Genomic DNA, 19,505 nt, shown 5'->3' with positions numbered 1-19,505 from the left:
GCTCCCCTGTATGCCACAATGTGTGTATTTGGGGAGGAGACAACTTTGTGATCACACAGTCATGAAGAAGGGATAAATCTCCTGAAACAAAGGAATCACTGCTGACACATGCTAAGAAACTGTTTTCATATAGTAAATTGTCATTGACATCCTGTACCCTGGAATCCTTTGATTTAAGCACCTAATGCTTGAGGAATGGAAACCCAGCAATATATACAGTAGCCCTACCAACACTTCCAGTGTCTGAATCATTTTCTGTCTGTATCTCCCTATATATTATAAACACACACATGCACACACACTCTGTATATATATATATATATATATATATATATATATATATATATATATATATATATATATATATATATATATAGGTTCATAGGTTCATAGGTTCATACTAGGCTATCTGCCCGAGGGCATTTATAAGCCTAGCCAGTGGTTTACATAGTTGTGGCCACCCCTTTAGTTTGGAGAAACTATGCCCATTATTTTGCTGTGCCTCTGTCGAGCAGTGACACTGAGGTAACCCCTGGGGTGTATCTGCAATCTCCCATCCATTGGTCAAGATTCCTTTTGAACAAGGCCAGCAAGGTGCTCTGCCTCACATAAACCGGGATTTTGTTCCACAGCATAGGAGTCTTTGGGTGATGAATCTATCCCTCCAGCACGTCCTATTAATAACCGTGTCGAGGTTTAAGTCTCCTTATGGCTCTGAGGGATCTAGATTTTTGAGATGAAGCATGTTCATCAAATCTGGGTTTGACATGGCCTTGTATGTCAGGCATAGGTCACCTCTGAGCAAGCGGTAAGCAACTGAATATAACTGGAGTTCTTTCAGTCGGGCAGCATAAGACAGATTTTTGAGACCCTTTATCCTTTTGGTGAGGAACTTTGTGGCCTCTCCAGCTGCTGCAAGTGTCGGGTCAGATACATTCGAATGGGGCATTGTACTCGATCATTGGTCTGATGAGTGATGAGTATAGGGAGACTATGACTTCCCTTGATCTAGATGTGAATCCCTTCATGATAAGGTGGGCAATGTAGAAGGTCTTCCTAACTACTTTAGCAATATGAGTGTCGAATGAAAGGCTACTGTCAACCTGGGTTCCCAGGTCCCTAATAACTTCTTCTGTGTTCAGGGATTGCCACCTATATGGTAGCTAGGGGTAACCTTATTTTTCCCGAAGGGTATGACTATGCATTTCTTGGCATTTAACTTTAGGCCATGGCTCTGGCACCAGTTATCCATTTCTGTGAGACCCTTCTGAAGGATATCTGTGTTGGATGTGTTTTCAACTACAGCGCCCAGTTTGCAGTCATCTGCAAACTTTGTCAGCCATAACCCTCCTGTGTTTGCTTGTACTTCAGAAAAGTAGATGCCAAACAAGAGTGGGCCCAGGACTGAGCCCTGTGGGACACCACTTGTGACAGGCTTTGAGTCTGACATGGCGCCAGCAACTCTGACCCTGTGGGTTCTGTCACTCAGCCAGTTTGCAACCCATCTTGTAATGTATGGGTTTACATTTAAGTTGATGAGTTTTTCAATGATACCCGAGTGAGGTATTGTATCAAAAGCCTTCGCCAGGTCTAGGTAGGCTGTATGGACTGCCTTTCCTCGTCAATGGCCTTGGTGACTGTTTCGAAAAAGTCAACCAAGTTTAAAAGGCATGATCTGCCTTTGACAAAGCCAAACTGAGTTGGATCCAAAGTCTGCAAGTTCCTATGTCTTTATTTATGAGATCCATTATGATCCTCTCCATGGCTTTGCAGATAAGGCTTGTCAAGCTAATGGGACGGTAATTTCCAGGGTCGGTGGAGGCACCGCCTTTGTGGAGTGGGACCACAGTCGCTGTGCACCACTCCATCCGGAGGTGAGACTAAGATTAAACAGCTGTCCTAACTGCGGGTTTAATTCCTCATTGAGTTCATGGAGCACACAGCCGGGGACACCATCAGGTCCCATGGATGCTGTGTTCTTTGCCTTGGAGAGAGCAGTTCTCACCTGGGCGTTAGAGATGTTTGGGGGCTACAATCATTTGGTATAGATATCTCTCCTTTAGGGAGAGGGGAGAAGTTTGCACTGAACCTGTCAGCCAGTATGTTGGCAATGTCTGTAGGATCAGTAATCTTCACATCATTTTGAACTAATTCTGAGCATATCTGGGAGTTTCCTCCTAGGTTTCTGACATAGCTAAAGAATGCCTTATGGTTGTCTTTAGAGTCCTTAGCTATTTTCTCAAAATTAGCTTTGGATGATTTTATGAGAGCTCTTAGCTTTTTACTTATAGTGATCAGCGGTGTCTTACCTTTTAAGGATTTTGCTCTATCTTGTAGTAGCTTTCTCCTTTTGTTGTAGAGTTTGTTTATGGCTGGAGTCCACCAGACTGGACGATTGCCTTTGGTACAAAGAGTCTTTGTTTTGCTTGGGATTGCCTGATCCATGCAGCCCTGCAGGTGCTGGTAGAAGGCATTTGTAAGTGATTCAGCAGTTTGAGTAATGTTAACCGGCTCAGGGGCCTTAAAGGAGACCACACTAGTCTTTAGAAGTGTGAAGTCGGCTGAAGTTCTTTACTGTGGTCTTTTTCATTTCGGTGGGGCGGGATGAGGACCTCCAGCGAGATTAGTTTGTGATCAGATCTCACCAGTGAGGGGTATACTTCCAGCGTTGAACATTGTGCTCCCATGTTCGTGATGATGAGATCAAGTATGTTTTCTCCTCTTGTGGGGATGGTGACTAGTTGTTCCATGGCATTTGAGTTTATGAATTCCAGGAACTTTTGGGCTAGAGTGTTTGGGCTTGAGTAGTGTTCCCAGTCTATATTAGGGTAGTTGAAGTCACCTAGTATGATGGTGTTCGGAGATACATTTATCCCCTCCAGTGTTTTCAGGAAGGCCATATGAGGTTCCTGAGTTTGCGAGGGTGGCCTGTAGCATGCTACAAATTGCAGAGCAGTCTTGCCTATGGTTAATTGCACCTGGATGGTTTCCGATGCATCGTGCGATGCCACCAATCTTGAGGTGTGGGTGTCCTTGATGAATATGGATACCCTCCTCCTTTCTTGGTATTGTCCGGGTTTTGGGGCGGAGCATGATATGAGGTAAAACCTGATAGTGCTGGGGTGCTCTCAGGAGCCTTGAACCTGGTTTCTGTCACAGCACAGACATCGATGTTCTCCATACTGAGAAGGGCCTCGAGTGCGTGCATCTTGAGGTTGAGACTTCTGGCATTGAGCAGCATTACCCCTAGTTTTTTTCTTTGTTTTGTTCTAGGGTGGTAGGTTTAGAATTTGAGCCTTGCCTAAAAAGGCACTATGGGAGTGGCAAGAGCCTTTGCCAAAATCCGAATCCCAGGGGTGACAAGTGCAAGCCGTCCCTGCGAAGCAGCGTGGCTTGTCCAGCATGTCATCCCAGGCAGACAGACATTGGATCCCCTTTGAATGACACCAGAGTTTAAGCCAATTGTTAAAGCTGATCATCTTATCTCTGTATTGTGGCATCATTCTTGGTGAAGGTAGGATACTGCTCAAGGTCAGGGTCATACCTGCTTGGGCTACATAATCAGAGAGCTCCTCTATGTCTCTTTTCATGTAGTCCAAGGAGGTACGTCTCAGGTCATTAACACCAGCGTGGACAATGATTGAGTCGTACTTGTACCTGCTGTTGAGAGACCTGAGTGCATGCATTATGTGGCGGATTCTAGCACCTGACAGGCAGCTTACTGTGACCTTCTCCTTACTCAGTCTGGTGAGCGGGACGTCAGTGTGTCTGACTATGGAGTCACCAATAACTAGTGTGTCTGGCATTGTGTTTGGCCTTAAGGGCTGTGACTGCTTGACACTCTGACTGTGTGGTCTATGTGTTGCAGGTGTTGTGTTCTGAGGTGGTAGTTGTTTGAGTGTCTGCTTTGGTGGCCTCTGCTGTTTTGGTAGATTTTTGATCAGAGCCTCCGAGTATGTCTTTGTGTGTTTATGTGTATGATTTGAGGTTGTGATGGTATTATGTGAGACTGGGTCTATAGTGTGTGTGGTTACCTTCTCCTCCTGTCTGGTCATGCCAGTCCTATGTTGAGAGAGCTCAGCCTCCAGTTTGGCCGTATAGTTGCATCTCTCGCATGTATTTGTGTTTTGTGGGAGGAGGAGAGGGTTGTCTGTGTACATGAGGCAATTGTAACATTGCCTCAATATTAGGTTCACCAGCTGAGCAGGAGAGGACATTAGCAACTGATCCCTCGACATGCTAGAAAGAATAGACAGAAAAACTTAAGAAAAGGTTCTGGGGATGTGGGTGACCGAGAAATGGGGTTTGCTTTTGGGGTACTTTCTATAACAAGAGTGCTGTATCGAGGTGATAAGTACTGTAGGAGCAAGTGCTTTGCTATACAGATAGAGAATAGTCTACTTGGGAGTCAAGTAGAGATAATTTATAGTTGTAGGATACACTAAATAGAACAGTAGTATACTTTGAGGAAGGTAGTTTTAAGGTAAAATTTGAAGAGTGGACTTTAGGTAGCCCTAATAGTTTAAATCTGATTAACCGCTGCCCTAGTGTTACAACGGTAGCAGCTCTTTATAGCAGGGGCTGGAAAAAACAGGAAATGACCCAAAATGGCCGACAAATTACTAGATGCTGCTTCTAACTCCTCCTCTGAGGACAAACAAGCAGCTCAGTACTCCCCACTCCCACTGGTGTGTAAAGAAACTACCTCTGGCCACACAAGAAAATGGAGGAACACAGAAACCAAATACAAAGCCCAGGGATCAGCAAAATCTGATCACTGGAACAACTAGCTAGGAAAGTTTAGGAAAGGAGAAATATATATATATATATATATATATATATATATATATATATATATATATTCAAAAAAAGCCAAAAATCCCAAGCATAGTATAAAAAACAAACCCAAGAAGGAAGGAATGCAGTCTGTTGATAGATTGGTAAAACTCCACCACACGAAACAAGTAATTCCAAATGTAGAAATAGTATTTATTAACAATAAGAAGTGAGCGCTTTCGCGGATGCTATATCCGCTTCATCAGACATAACCATACTGAATTCAGAGTTGCATTAAATACTCTAACAAACACTCTAAATCAATTAACTAATTAATCAATTAAGTAAATCTAACAGCAATTCAAAGCTATGTATTCAAAGCTGAAAATGTCTAAAAGAATGCATAGCAAACATAAATGCTGCAGTACTAACTCATAAACACTCACAGATAAATGTAAAACATAACATCCTAAAATAAGACATGTATACTAACCACACGCCATACATATTTATTTAAAACAACATATTAAAAACTATCTTAATTTTCTAGCCTTAAGATGAGGCTTCAAAGAAACACTGTCATTGAGGCCCCTGCCCCTATGTGCAGCTAGTCTAAAAATCCACCCAAGTTCTGCTTGTTCAGTCTGATTCACAATATCACCCAGCCGAATATCCTCTGCTTGGACATGTAATATTTGAAATACAAATATATGGTCTACTCCCTTTGTAAAGTGTGTCTGGCCAGGGCACTATATTCTTGTTTTCTGGCAAGACAATAGGCATGGTCCCTGATTCATTCTCTAAGGGTCCTATTTGTCTTGCCCACAAAGAAACAGAAACAGATCAAACAGTGTGCCACATAAACTACATTTTTGGTGTTACAAGTGCTGTTGTTACGCAATTCCCATAGATGCCCAGTGTCCGGATGCTTAAAAAAGCGTGACTCATCTATGGAGTCACATTGTAAGCATCTACCACATTTCTTGGTCGCCCAAAAGCTCCTAGGATTCATAGGAACAAGACTCATACCCAAATTGTTGTAACAAAGAGTTGTTTTAAGGCATTTCATATTCTTATAAACAAATGTAGGAGAGTCACCTACTAAATTCCTGACTCTCTTATCAACCATGAGTATGTTCCATATAGACATTATAGCCTTTTCAACAATGTCAGTGTTGTTACTAAAAGGAAGGACAATGGACTCATTTCTCTGTTTATTCCTATTCATAGGTCTAATAGGTAAATCACCTCTATCTGAGTAATAGGGTTTCGCCCCCGTACTTCTCAAATTACCTACATCAAGATATGCTTTGGTAACCTCCCGTTCACTATAGCCTCTATTCAACAACCCCATCTGGACACTATGAAGTTCATTTTCAAAACATGTATCCTCACAAGACAATCTTGATAGTCTCATAGCTTGTCCTTTTATGATGTTCTCAAAAATCTTGGGATTGTGCATACTAGATCTATGTAAATATGCTGGCCTATAACATGGCTTACAGTAAACCCTGGTCGTAAGAGAATCATTTACCCGGAGTATGGTTACATCTAAGTAATTGATGGTGTCTATTGAGAATTCTAAAGTAAACTTTAAAAATGAGTTTATATTATTCATTTGTTCAAAGAAAGATACGAGCATATCATCCGTACCCTTCCACAGGAGAAAGAGATCATCTACAAATCTCCTGTAGAAGACTATATTAGAATTGTCAAGTATATATTGTTTCTCCCAGGCTACCATGACCAAGTTGGCATAACTGTTAGCACAACTGGTGCCCATGGCCACACCCTTACGCTGTCTATAACAAGTATCAAGAAAAAAGAAGATGTTAATATCTAATACCATTTCTAGTAGGAGACAAAATCAACCTTACTCGAATCCATCAAGTTAGATACAACTAACAATGTTCTCAAAGCGTCAATTCCTTCAGTGTTGGGAATGCATGTAAATAGGGACACAACATCCACTGTGACCAATACTATACTGTCTAAATTGTCTAAACCATTGACACAAGTGTACAAATCTGTCAAATACTGTTCAGTGTCTTTAAGCACATGCACATAATCAGAGAGCACCTTCTTAAGTTCAAAGTCTAAATATATAGACAAAGGTTCTGTCAACCAACCTGAGCCTGATACTATAGGGCTAAAACACGGTTCTACCATATTCTTATGTACCTTTGGTAGACCGTGAAGCCTAGGTATTATTGGATATGGTACTTGAAAATATTTAAACAGCTCATCACTGATTACATTCATAGACCTACATTCCAAAAGGTTATTACAAATACTGTCTTGCAACATATACACAATGCTGGGTAATACCACTTCATAGGCCTCATCTGCCAACATTGTTAACATTGTCCTGTTGTAATATTCAGAGTCCAATAAAACCACCAGACCACCCTTGTCTGCGGTGCGTGTAACAATGTCCGCATTATTTCTCAGTCTGTTGAGCGCCTCCACTTTTTGTTAACTTAAGTTATTATCCTTAATGTTCTTGGAAAAATTGTAGTCACTGTATAAAGCATTCTCAACCGCTTTTAAAAAAGTCTCCACATTGGCCTGCTAATGTGGTGTATAAACACTTCTGCATTTAAAAGGATCAACGTGTGTCATAGAATCTGTACCAATATATATATATATATATATATATATATATATATATATATATATATATATATATATACCTATCTGGCCCACTTGAATCACTTTTCAACTGGAGTGTTTAGTCAGTTTTTGTGCCCAGGGAATGGAAGATGGCTACAGTCATTCTTCTGCACAAAGGAGGTCTGGGTAACTACAGGCACATAAATCTTACCAGCCTCATATGTAAGGCCATGGAAAGAATCATCATGGATATGATAAATGAGGACACAGTTAACCTGCAAATGCTGAACCCATCACAGTTCAGCATTGTTAAAAGGAAAGCCATGGCATTAAATCTGGTGGACTTTTTTTGAGAAGGTCACCAAAGCATTTTATGAAGGTAAGACTGCCCACACAGCTTGCCTCAACCTGGCCAAAGCTTTTGATATAATATCCCACTTGGGCATTATAGACAAGCTCACTTATTTAGGTCAAAACCCTTTTATCACCCTTGGGATAGCCAGGTGGCTCACTGATAGGGCCCAGGAGGTCAAAATAGCTGAGGCCATCTTCACCAAGAGGTCAGTCACTAGAGGAGTCCCCTTGGGCTTGGTACTGGGTCTGCCCCTTTTTGGCATGTATTTCTCTGAAATGGAAGAAAATGCTGAAGATTTATGGCTAATTAAGTTTGCAGATGAATGAAAGTTGGGGGGTTATCATTGACTTACCTGCAGGCACTAGCATTCTTCAAAAAGATCTGTCTCTGACTAACAAATGGTGTTAAAGCCATGGTCTTAAACATAGATAAGAAATGCATAATTTTACACTTTGGGAAGTCAACCATTCTGGCTAATTACCATGTTGATAATACACCCCTAAGAGTCGACTCACTGGTCAGGCATCTGGGTATGCAGGTAGACAGTAGCCTTACCTTCGTCCACCACTTGCCCACAGTGGTGAGGAAATCCTTTTATGTTGCACAACTTATAAATAAGGGCATGGCATCTAGGTCCAAAGAGGTCATTATCCCACTGTACTCCACCCTTATCAGACCAATCATAGATTACAATGCTCCCTTTGATATGTACCTGCCCAGGCATAAGCAGCAACTAGAGCAACCTTAAAGGTTCCTTACAAAAAGTATACAAGGCATAACAAATTTTACTTATGCAGAGCTCCGTAAAACCCTTTCTCTCTTCTCAGTCTCCTATAAATTGCTGAGGGGTCATCTATACCTGCCTTACAAGGTATCAGCAAACCCCACACTTATGAATCTCCTACATATTCATAAATCAAACAGTATGAAAAATACAAGGGCTAGGGAACTGAATTTTGTTAATGACTTAAACAGAACATGGAGAGACAGATATGTGTCCCAGAGACTTCTCCTCCTATGGAACAGGTTTCCCAACTATGTGAAGCTTAGTTTGTCTATTATCAGATTAAGCACAACCTAGACAAGTGGACGGAGAACAGGAAATTTACACCGGGCCTGGCATCCCTGTTCATTATGGGCAGGGGTAGCTTATAAATGCCTGGCTTTAAATGTCCTATTTGGATACAGGTCATCATTATTCTTTCAGGAAAACTTGGCTAGTCTTAGAAAGCCCCCTCGGGTTGTTAGCCTAGTAACAATCTATGAATCTATGAAAACAATTTATTGCAATGAATGATACCTTTTAAACAAAATAAATCTACTTTGACTTTACCTATGAGGTAGGTGTTATGAGAAGAGTTGATAAAATAATGAGATAACGGTTGAGACATATCTTCGCAGAGGTCTAGTTTTTCTGGAGGAATAACACCATTTTCTTCTCCACTCAGATAACGCATGAAACCATCCACTGATATTTGTCCTATATAAGAAAAAAGAATGAAGAATATTAAAGCCAATTGTTATCATCATAGTTCTGAAATAAACTCCACATAACAATATCATTTTATGATTTCTATACATAGTATTAGTATTCAGAAGTGCATGCAGTAACCACAGATCCAGCAAAGACTTCAAGAATGTGATGAAAAAAAGAATCTAATAAATGAATCAGCTTGCAGATACTTAGGGACAATGTCTAATGAACAGCAAACATTTCTTATACAGTTCTGTATAATTTGTGAAATACAGAAATTAAACCAATATTACTGCAAATATTGAGTGAGCTCATTTCAGGTGGATGTATGACACCAATGTACTGCTGAAATTAAAATCGTGATATGCACTGATGTATATAATATGTAAACCTTAAGTAAATAATATATAAATCATTCTACATTCCTACATTCATAGTGAACATTCATCCTACTGTTTTGTTATACATGTAATTGACTTCAGTACACTGTGATGACATTCATCCTACTGTTTTGTTATACATGCAATTGATTTCAATACACTGTGATGTATTGTTTGTTTTTACTGTCTTCTATTGTTTAAGCACTAATAAACCTGAGTCGTGACAGAAAAGGATTAAATGAACAGCTCACCCACCTGGTTATCAGCCAGTAAATAAATATGTTCTGAGATCTCATTTTCATAATCAATCCTGGACAAAATGTTATAAGTCAGTATGATTATCCTTTATATCACAAGGCAAAACTATAAGGTATCAGTATGAACAGACTTAGGTATCTTTCTTGATATAAATGTGCTTCACTTATCATGGAAATCTCTTCTGCTCCTGAAACATCTAAGCATGAAACTATGAGTTGCTGATCACTTGTTTATGCAGAATGCACTGGAATGTATTGCGTGTTTCAATTCTTAAACCACAAATCAAAAAAGAACAATTTGTGCTGCCTGGTTTGGACAGTGTAAGCTCTGAAGTTAGCTGAGAGCACAAAAGAGTATTTGTCAAAATTTGTCACCTTTTAGTATACAAAGAAAAAAGTGCTTAAGCGTTAGTATTGAAAATTAATTATGACTGAAGAGTAATTTAAATGTCATGAAATAAAACTGCTAATTTCAGTCTGTACCTTACCAGAACCACGTGATGTTCTCATGTAGCTTATATCTTAATTATGTCTATGTACAGAGAAATGACTGCAACATTATTTAAAAATGCATACTTTTACTTTTCTAGTAATTAATGTTATTTATTATTAGTTTAGTGGAAATTTCTAATAATATCAAATCCATATACTACAAATTTTGTTAGAGAAAAAAATACAAAGCAAGATATACACAATTCATGTAACTTTCAAATGGATAATAAAATACACGTATAATTAGTTCAAACAGGATAAAAAATAGAATAGAAGAAAAGAAATGAACAGAAGAACATATGGTATACCCTCAAAAACTCTGAGCAGGAGACATAAAAGTTCAGTAACAAATTAGTTTGATACATATAATAGGCAATACTCTCTATTATATCTATTGTCAAGTTTAAAGATGTTTTGAATATGTCATTATTTTAATGACTGTATTTTAGTCTATATGTATCCCACCTGCTTTGATAAATGTTAGTATGCATTACAGACCTTGTGTACTATTAACTCACGATTAACCTTCTCTCTGCTACTTGCTTGAAATTGCAAGTATCTGATCTTTCTGTAGCTCAGTCCTACTACACCTATATGTATGCCTTCCCAGCACCCTAACTATAACCTTAAAGGTCCGTTCTATTCCCTTATATTAATCCAAATTCCTGCTCCCTAACTTAACTCTAAAGCTTCCAGGCACTGCTTATCCCTAATCCTAAACCTGCTCCCTAATTCTAATGTTAAAACTCCCAGTTGTTCTATAACCCTAATCCCAAACCCTGCTCCCTAATCCTGATATTAAAACTCCCAGTTGCTCTATAACCCTAATCCCAAACCCTGCTCCCTAAACCCAAGTTTTCCAGTTGCTCCATGAACCTAATCCCAAATCTCACTGCCTAAATGTAAAATTCTTAATCACACCCTATCCTTAACTTCACGTCTGAAACCCTGCTCTCTAACCTTATAACTGTCAATAACTCCCTAATCCAAATCACAGATACTTCCTTAACCCTACCCCTAAATCTCCCAGCCACTCACTAACCAGAACCATCTAACTCTTATTTGATCCAACACACTCCTCCTGGCCATTATACCACCCTTACTTGAATATGATGACTTGTTTGAACAGCAGCGCAAAAAAGATGCCTGGAAAGTGATTGTCCAGCTGCAGGAGTCATGTTGGTGAGCAACCAGGACTCATGCAATAAAGGAAATCCTGGGTGTGCCAAAAAACCCTTTTCCATAAGTAAGACAATTAAAAGTTGACATTGTTAAGATTTCTGATTTATATGGATGAATTTCTAATTGATTTCTGAATATTTTTGCCATGTCAATTTTCTAATTATAATTTCAATACCTTGTTGCCATATATCTTCCTAGATTGGTTGACAATAAGATTTATTACGTTAAGGCCAATTGTTTAATATTTTTCTCACAATTGCAGTTTTAGCAACCCTTTATTCAATGCTTGCTTGATGTTGGCATATAAGTCACATTACGTGCTTGTTTAGAAATTATTTATTTATGTTACATTTGTTGACTGGGAATGTCTGGCTGGTTTAAAAGCCCTTTTTTAGCAGAGGTCCGGGGAGAAAATCTCCAGGTAATATAAATGTTACAGTTCAAGGTAACATAAGAAGTCATGCAATAATACCGTGTGCATGAAAGTAAAAAAACAAACAGTATTGTGTAACAAATAAAGATACACATGCATGGGAAATTACACGAAAGCAATAGCAAGAGATATTTTTTTCTTTCTTTTTAAGATGTTATATAAATATATGTACTATACTAATGTCTTAGTAGGTGGTTACATAGAGGAAAGGTAAGTGTAAAGGGTAAGGGAAGAATGGATCAGGTAAGAACTAGATAGAGGTTGGTTATAAGAGGAAACAGTAGAGAGAGAAGGAGTATATCTGGTAAATGGATACAATCAGGTTGAGTGAGAACAGCGGCAGGTCCATTGTCTTTTAAAGTATTCTTTTGTAGATGATTTAAATGGTTTGGGATGTGTAAGAGTTCTAATTTCAAGAGGGAGTCTGTTCCATGCTATAGAGGGGTGGTAGCTATATGTATTGCACCTGGATTTAGACTTGGGTGTATAGCTATATAATAGATCTTGGTTTGAGCTCTGGAGATTTCTTGTAGGGGAGTAGTGGGAAATGAGGGAGCATAGAGCTGGACAATAGGCTGGCTAATATAGAATTGAGTGTATGAGCTTGAGCTGTGAGAAGAGAAGCAGGTGAGGTAGTCCAAGACAGTTATTTTAGGGAGATACAGTGGTGGGATTTATAGGCGTGTTTATCTGTGAATCTGGCTATCTTGTGATAGGTTGACTCTAGTTTAGTAAGTAGAGAGGAGTTTAGATTTGTGAGAATTTGGGACCAATAAGTTAAAGAGGGTAGAAGGTAAGCATGAGTGACAGTAATCCTAGCTTCAGGGGTGACAACTTTTTTTATTTCTATACAGAAGTCCTACTTTCTGGTTGTTTTTGCTGATACAGTTTTTTATGTGCAGGTCGATTTTTAGCTGATTGGTAACACCGATTAGTTTTATACTGGATTCCATTTCTATACAGGTATTGTTGAGGGACTTTGTGGCAAAGGAAGGTTTGATGTGATTAACTGCTTTGGGGAGAAAGACTAATAGTTTTTTTTTTTTTAGGGCTGATGACGAGCTGGTTATTGGAGAGCCATGACTCAAGTGAGTTAAAAGAAGACTGGGTAGCAGATAAGAGTTCAGAGGAAGAATTGGCAATGGTTATGACTTTAGAGTCATCATCTTATTGGACTATGGAAGAATGTGGACAGGAGGAATGGAGTAAGTTAGTGAAGATATTAAAAAGTAGTGGACTGAGAATGCACCATTGCAGGGCACCCATTTTAACTGGAAGGGGAGTAGATAGAGCAGAGTGCCATCTCACTGATTGCAGTCTGTTGGTGGGATGGCTGTAGAACCAGGCAACTGTGTCTGGGGTGAAGTCGAGTTCAGAAAGTTTGCTCAGTAAGAGAGAGTGAGAAACAGTGTCAAAAGCCTTAGAGACTTCAAGGAATAAACAAGAGATAAGTTTATGATCTTCTCTAAAGAAAGAGTGTTAAGGAAGGACAGTAGGACAGAGGTGGTGCTATGCTTAGGTTGGAAACCATGCTGTGTAGGAGTCAATAGTTTTTCCTGCATGAGATATTGCATAACTTGTTTGTGTATACATTTCTACAAGACTTTAGAGAGATAGGAAAGGATAGCAATAGATCAAAAATTGGAGATTTCAGAGGAGTTACCTCCTTTGTGAATAGGTAGGGTGTAGAATTGGTTCCAGATTGATGGGACCTTGGATTCAGAAATGGAGCGATTGATTATGATGGATACGGGTAGAGCAAGAGAGTGAGCTGCTATCTGGAGAAAATGTGATGCGACATTATCAGCAGATACAGAGCATGGTTTTAGCTTAGCGAGTAAAGTTTTGATGTAGGTAGTAGAAACAGGTTTAAGGGAGAAAGTGTTTGGAGAGTTAGCAGATGAAGAAGGTTCAGGGCAGTTGAGAGCATTGGTGTTTGAGAGGTTAGGGTTCGGGTTAAATAGTTTGGATATTGATTCTATAAAAAAGGTGTTGAAAGTGTTGACAGTTTCTTCTGGTGATTTGTCAGGGCATGAGTTGGGTGAGGTATGGTTGCCAGACTGTAGTATTTGTTTAATTGCGTTCCAGAATTTTTTTGAATCAGATTTTAGAGTTGTTGGTGGGTTGTGATAAAAAACATTTTTGTCTTTATTGCTTAGTTTTTTTCCTGATTTCCTAGTTCTTTATACCTTTGCATGTCGGCGGGGGTTTAGACTGTAACCATGTTTTCCAAGCGCTATCTCTGTTTTTCATAAAGGTGGGGGTAGTTTTGGATAGCCAGGGAGATTTATTAGCTTTTATCCTTATTTTTTGGAGTGCGGCTATTGAGTTTATGATGTTAAGGAAAGTTGAGTTGAAATCTTGGACTGCTTCATCAAGTGGGAGATGGATGAGGAAGTTCCAATTTACTGAAGAGATGAGGGTTTTAAAAGTCTCTGGGTTGAAATTGGAAAGTTTGTGAAAGGTGATAAATCTATTTGGTTTAGAGAGATGGTGATTATACCTGAGCACTTTTATGAATGAGTGGTCACTCAGGAAGTCAGGAAGTGTTTCAGACTTGTAGTAAAGGGTTTGAAACAAGTACCCAATCTATGAGGGTGCTAGTAGAGTGAGAATTGTTTGTATGGGTTGATTGGGAGATTAGTTGTCTAAATCCATATATATTTATATGATGTGGGGCGGTAGGATTACTGAGGGTTAGCCAATTAATATTTACGTCCCCAAGGAGAATGGTCTCATTAGGGATGTTTTGGGAAAAGTATGAGAGAATGTCTTCCAGCAGAGGAATATTATCACCTGGTGGAATGTATATAGCTACTATGTTCATAGGTTCATAGGTTCATATCCATTGGTCCTCTGATGGGTCTAGATTTTTGAGGTGAAGCATATTCATCAAATCGGGTTTTGTTTGGCTTGTGTGTTAGGCACAAAGGGTCACCTCTGAAAGCTGTGCTAGCATGACTGAATAGAGCTGTTTCTTTCAGTTCAGCAGCATAGAGATAGATTTTTTGACCCTTTATTATTTTTTTGGAGGACTTTTTGGCCTCTCCAGCTGCTGCAAGTGTCGGGGTCAGATACATTCGAATGGGGCATTGTACTCAATCATTGGTCTGATGAGTGATGAGTAAAGGGAGACTATGACCTCCCTTGATCTAGATGAGAATCCCTTCATGATAAGGTGGGCAATGTAGAAGGTCTTCTTAACTACTTTAGCTACATGGGTGTTGAATGACAGACTACTATCAACCTGGGTCTCCAGGTCCCTGATAACTTCTTCTGTGCTCAGTGGATTGCCACCTATTTGGTAGCTAGGGGTAACCTTTTTTCCCGAAGGGGTATGACTATGCATTTTTGGCATTTAACTGTGAGACCCTTCTGAAGGATATCTGTGTCAGATGTGCCAAAAAAGAGTGGGGCCAGGACTGAGCCCTGTGGGACACCACTTGTGACAGGCTTTGAGTCTGACATGCGCCCAGCAACTCTGACCCTGTGGGTTCTGTTACTCAGCCAGTTTGCAACCCATCTTGTGATGTATGGGTTAACATTTAAGCTGATGAGTTTTTCAATGATGCCCGAGTGGGGTATTGTAGGCTGTATGGACTGCCTTTCCCTCATCAATGGCTTTGGTGACTGTTTGAAAAAGTCAACCAAGTTTAAAAGGCATGATCTGCCTTTGACAAAGCCAAACTGGGTTGGATCGTGGGACCACAGTTGCAGTCCGCCACTCCCCTGGTGCATTATCCAGAGGTAAGACTTTGATTAAACAGCTGTCCTAGCTGTGGGTTTAATTCCTCATTGACACCATCAGGTCCCATGGATGCTGTGTTTTGAGATGTTTGGGGCTGTGCTCGCTTGTATATATATCTCTCCTTTGGGGGGGGGGGAGAGGTTTGCACTGAACCTGTCAGCCAGTATGTTGGCAATGTCTGTAGGATCAGTAATCTTCACATCATTTTGAACTAGTGCTGAGCATATCTGGGAGTTTCCTCCTAGGTTTCTAACATAGCTAAAGAAGGCCTTATGATTGTCTTTTGAGTCTTTAGCTATTTTGGATGATTTTATGAGAGCTCTTAGTTTTTACTTATAGTGATCAAGGGTGTCTTACCTTTTAAGGATTTTGCTCTATCTTGTAGTAGCTTCCTCCTTTTGTTTGTTTGTTTGTTGGCTGGGGTCCACCAGACTGAGGGCGCTTGCCTTTGGTACAAAGAGTCTTTGTTTTGCTTGGGATTGCCTTATCCATGCAGTCCTGCAGGTACTGGTAGAAGGCATTAGATCACTATGCTAATAGTGGTATAGTTACTGAGTTTAAGGTAAACTGCTAGTACTTCTGAAGCAGAAAAGGAGGAGACAGATTGCATAGAATGGGAGATAGTGAGGTTATCGGAGTACACAATGGCAACCTTTTTTTAGGATAGTCCAGGGGGATTATGTTATAGCCAAGGGGGAGAATATCGTTATCAAACTGTTGGGGTTTTAATCAAGTTTCAGTTAGGGAAATAACATCTGGGGTGTGAGTAGATGTCCATGCATGAAATTGGCAAACTTTGTTAAGGATGCTTCGGGTATTGATAGAGTAAAAAGAGATCTGTTTGTTTGTTTGTTTGTTGTGAGAGAGTAGCCTGAGTTTGGGGAGGTGTTTATGAGGGGGGCAGTGTTAGAGATGGGTCCTGGATTAGGGTGTATGTCTCCTGATATGAGTGGGATGTTAGGATAGAAATGAGGTTCTACTTTTGGTGGGTAGCATCTAATATACTTTGCCTTGTTTTTAGATATTAGTGAGTGGGAGGGAGGAATTTTTATTTTAGGGAGGTGGGTGTAGAATAGAAAGATAGATGCAGAGATAGTTAAAGGTTGATGTGTGTAGGAGAAATCATCAGTATGGGGATAGGTAGGATCTTTATGAAATGGAGATAATGGTACAGAAAATGATATAATAGTGTGTAAGAGAAATAGTGGAAGAAAGAGTAGGGTAGAGAGGACAGAGATATGATACTTGATGAGGGAAGAGTAAATTTAGATAGGAGTAAAAAGGGATGGAAGTGAGTAAATAAGGTGGTGATTAAGGAGTGGAGAGTTGAGACAGTTTGATTATGAATAATATATTGATAGGGGCGTTATAGTATTATCTGATATATATGAAGTGATTAGGAGAAGGTTGAGAGACAAGTTGGGTGACTGAGAGGGGAGTGGTTTGAGAGTGGGAAACAGGTGGCTAGGTACAAAGGAAATGATATGGGAGGTGGGTGGGAATGAGGGTGGGAGGGGAGAGAAGTGAGCCCGAGCATAGTGAGGGAGAACGGAGTGGGGCTACACCTGGGACAGAGGATTTAGTGAGATAGCTGCAATTTTCTAGTTTTGGCTAGCAGCTTTCCATACTGCATGTGATAGTTAATGCTAAATAATCGTTTGATTTGGTTGTGAGCAAGGGAATCTATATCTGTAGATGGAAAGTTCTCATTTTTTTTTTTTTTGTAAAATAAGGTTTATAATATGCATACAAATTAAAGTCTCCATGACTTTCTTTAGTGAATGCACATTGCATGGGGGTGACTGACTTCTTAGTTACTGCGTTTGTTATTTTATGTACATGATATATATCACATTCCATCTAATTCAAAACAACATACTTGCTGAATGTCAATATGGCTTTTGGCCATTCTATAGTACGACTACTGCCCTCTTATCCTTTTCTAACTCTATTAACAAAAACAGAAATAACAACATCCTCTCTTCAGCACTCTTTATTGATTTTGCCAAAGCTTTTGACATGGTAAACCACCAGCTGCTTATAAATATTCTCAAATCACTCTCCCTTGATACTCAGACTGTAAAATGGTTCAGTTCCTACCTCAGTAATAGGCAGCAAGCTGTGCCCTGGGAGAATATCCTATCTTCTCACCTGCCTGTCACCTTAGGTGTCCCTCAGGGCTCCATTTTAGGCCCTGTTTTATTCTCAATTTTCATCAATGATCTTCACTTAGCAATACCTCAGGCTACATATATACAATATGCTGATGATTCTACAATTATATGCTCAGCCAATTCCTCACCTGAACTGCAATCCATAACTAAAAAAGTGTTTAATATATTAGAATCTTGGTTTCTTCAACGTTGCCTCCTCTTGAACTAAAAAATAAAAAACAAAGCTCCTGCTCTTTACTCCTACCCGTAAGTCCACCTCAATAGATTTGTCAGTCACATCTAACAATTGCACACTCATATCACCTGATTTAACAACTAAACTTCTAGGAGTTACAATTGACAACAACCTGAATTTTGATACTCATATTAACAATACAGTAAAATCAATCAACAAAAAAATTGGCTCCCTCTATAAGATCAAACCCTTCCTTACTCCATTAGCTAGATCTACTATTGCCCACTCCCATCTAATCTCAACACTTCTCTATGCCTCTCTTATCTATCCTAATCTATCTAAAAACAATCTTCAGAAACTAGCTAAATCCTATAGTAATATTGCCAGATGTGCCACTGGAAAGCCCTTCAAAACCCATCATTGTCAGAATTTAATTCAACTAGATTGGCTGGAACTTCAGAATCAGCTTAAATGTAACCAACTTATAACTGCCCATAAAACCCTTTAGCAGCCTCATAATACTCCAATATTATCAAGCCTGATCACCCCCTGCAAAAATCTTAACACCTTACGCTCATCAAATAAATTACTAGTTAGCACAAGTAAAACCAGTAACACAGCAGGTGACTCTCTCTTCTCAAATACAGTTGGGAAAAACTGGAACCATTTACCTAGTGAACTTACATTGCTATCCTCCCTAACACTTTTCAAACAAAAACTTAAGATTGACCTTAGAACACACTGGCTATCCCCTTGTTGTACCCCTGACTAACCTCTGACTGTATTTTTAAACACTTTTTTCTTTTCCTCTTCTACCTTTCTTTACTAAGTCCATGCTGCTCTTTACCAGATAAACCAGCAATTGTAAATAAAGTATTCATTTACAAGATTAATTCTTTTGAGAATTACTTTACCTTATGTTATCTCCTAAATTGTATTGCCATATTAAATGAACTGCAACTGTGTGTAAAATTATCAACTTTGCCTGTCTTAATGTAATCCTGTAGTACTGTTTTTTCATTTGGAGCTTATCTCCTTAGGCCTCTACTGAAAATGGACATGTATCCAGTTAGACTAGACCGGTCAACAAATGTAAAATAAAATAAATAAATAAATAAACACTGAACGTTTACTAAGTCTGGAAATCCATGTGCTGACACAAAAGACATTAAATTTGGATTGAACGAGCCAAAATGGGTTGGAGGAATTAAAGTATTCTTCATGGTAGTTATGATATTCTTTTTCCACCACAAATATATGGTGGCTATTCTGTTTATATTATCTATATAAGATGTTTTTGGTGGAATAAGTAGGTTTAAAGAGGAAATATTAACAGTGAAAATCAGTGCATTTTAATATATTTATGGAGCCAGTATAAGAGAAAAGCTTTTGGAAGTACATTTCTTAATATTTTCTGAATATCTTCTTGATATATTCTGTATACAT

At 39.2% G+C, this 19,505-nt stretch overlaps 1 protein-coding gene across 1 annotated transcript in view; it reads right to left on the bottom strand.

The window, feature by feature from the left end:
- PLCB1 (phospholipase C beta 1) overlaps positions 1 to 19,505 on the bottom strand; it is a 4,354,095-nt gene that overhangs the window by 1,576,207 nt on the left and 2,758,383 nt on the right. Inside the window, exon 10 of the mRNA XM_044056572.1 lies at positions 9,078 to 9,224. Within this exon, the coding sequence (XP_043912507.1) occupies positions 9,078 to 9,224 (147 nt within the window). The remainder of the gene's footprint in view (positions 1 to 9,077; positions 9,225 to 19,505) is intronic.

This window comes from Protopterus annectens, chromosome 1.part2 (assembly GCF_019279795.1).
Source record: "Protopterus annectens isolate FY-2018-M chromosome 1.part2, PAN1.0, whole genome shotgun sequence".
Taxonomy (NCBI): domain Eukaryota; kingdom Metazoa; phylum Chordata; order Ceratodontiformes; family Protopteridae; genus Protopterus; species Protopterus annectens.
This window is presented reverse-complemented; position numbering and strand designations above follow the sequence as displayed.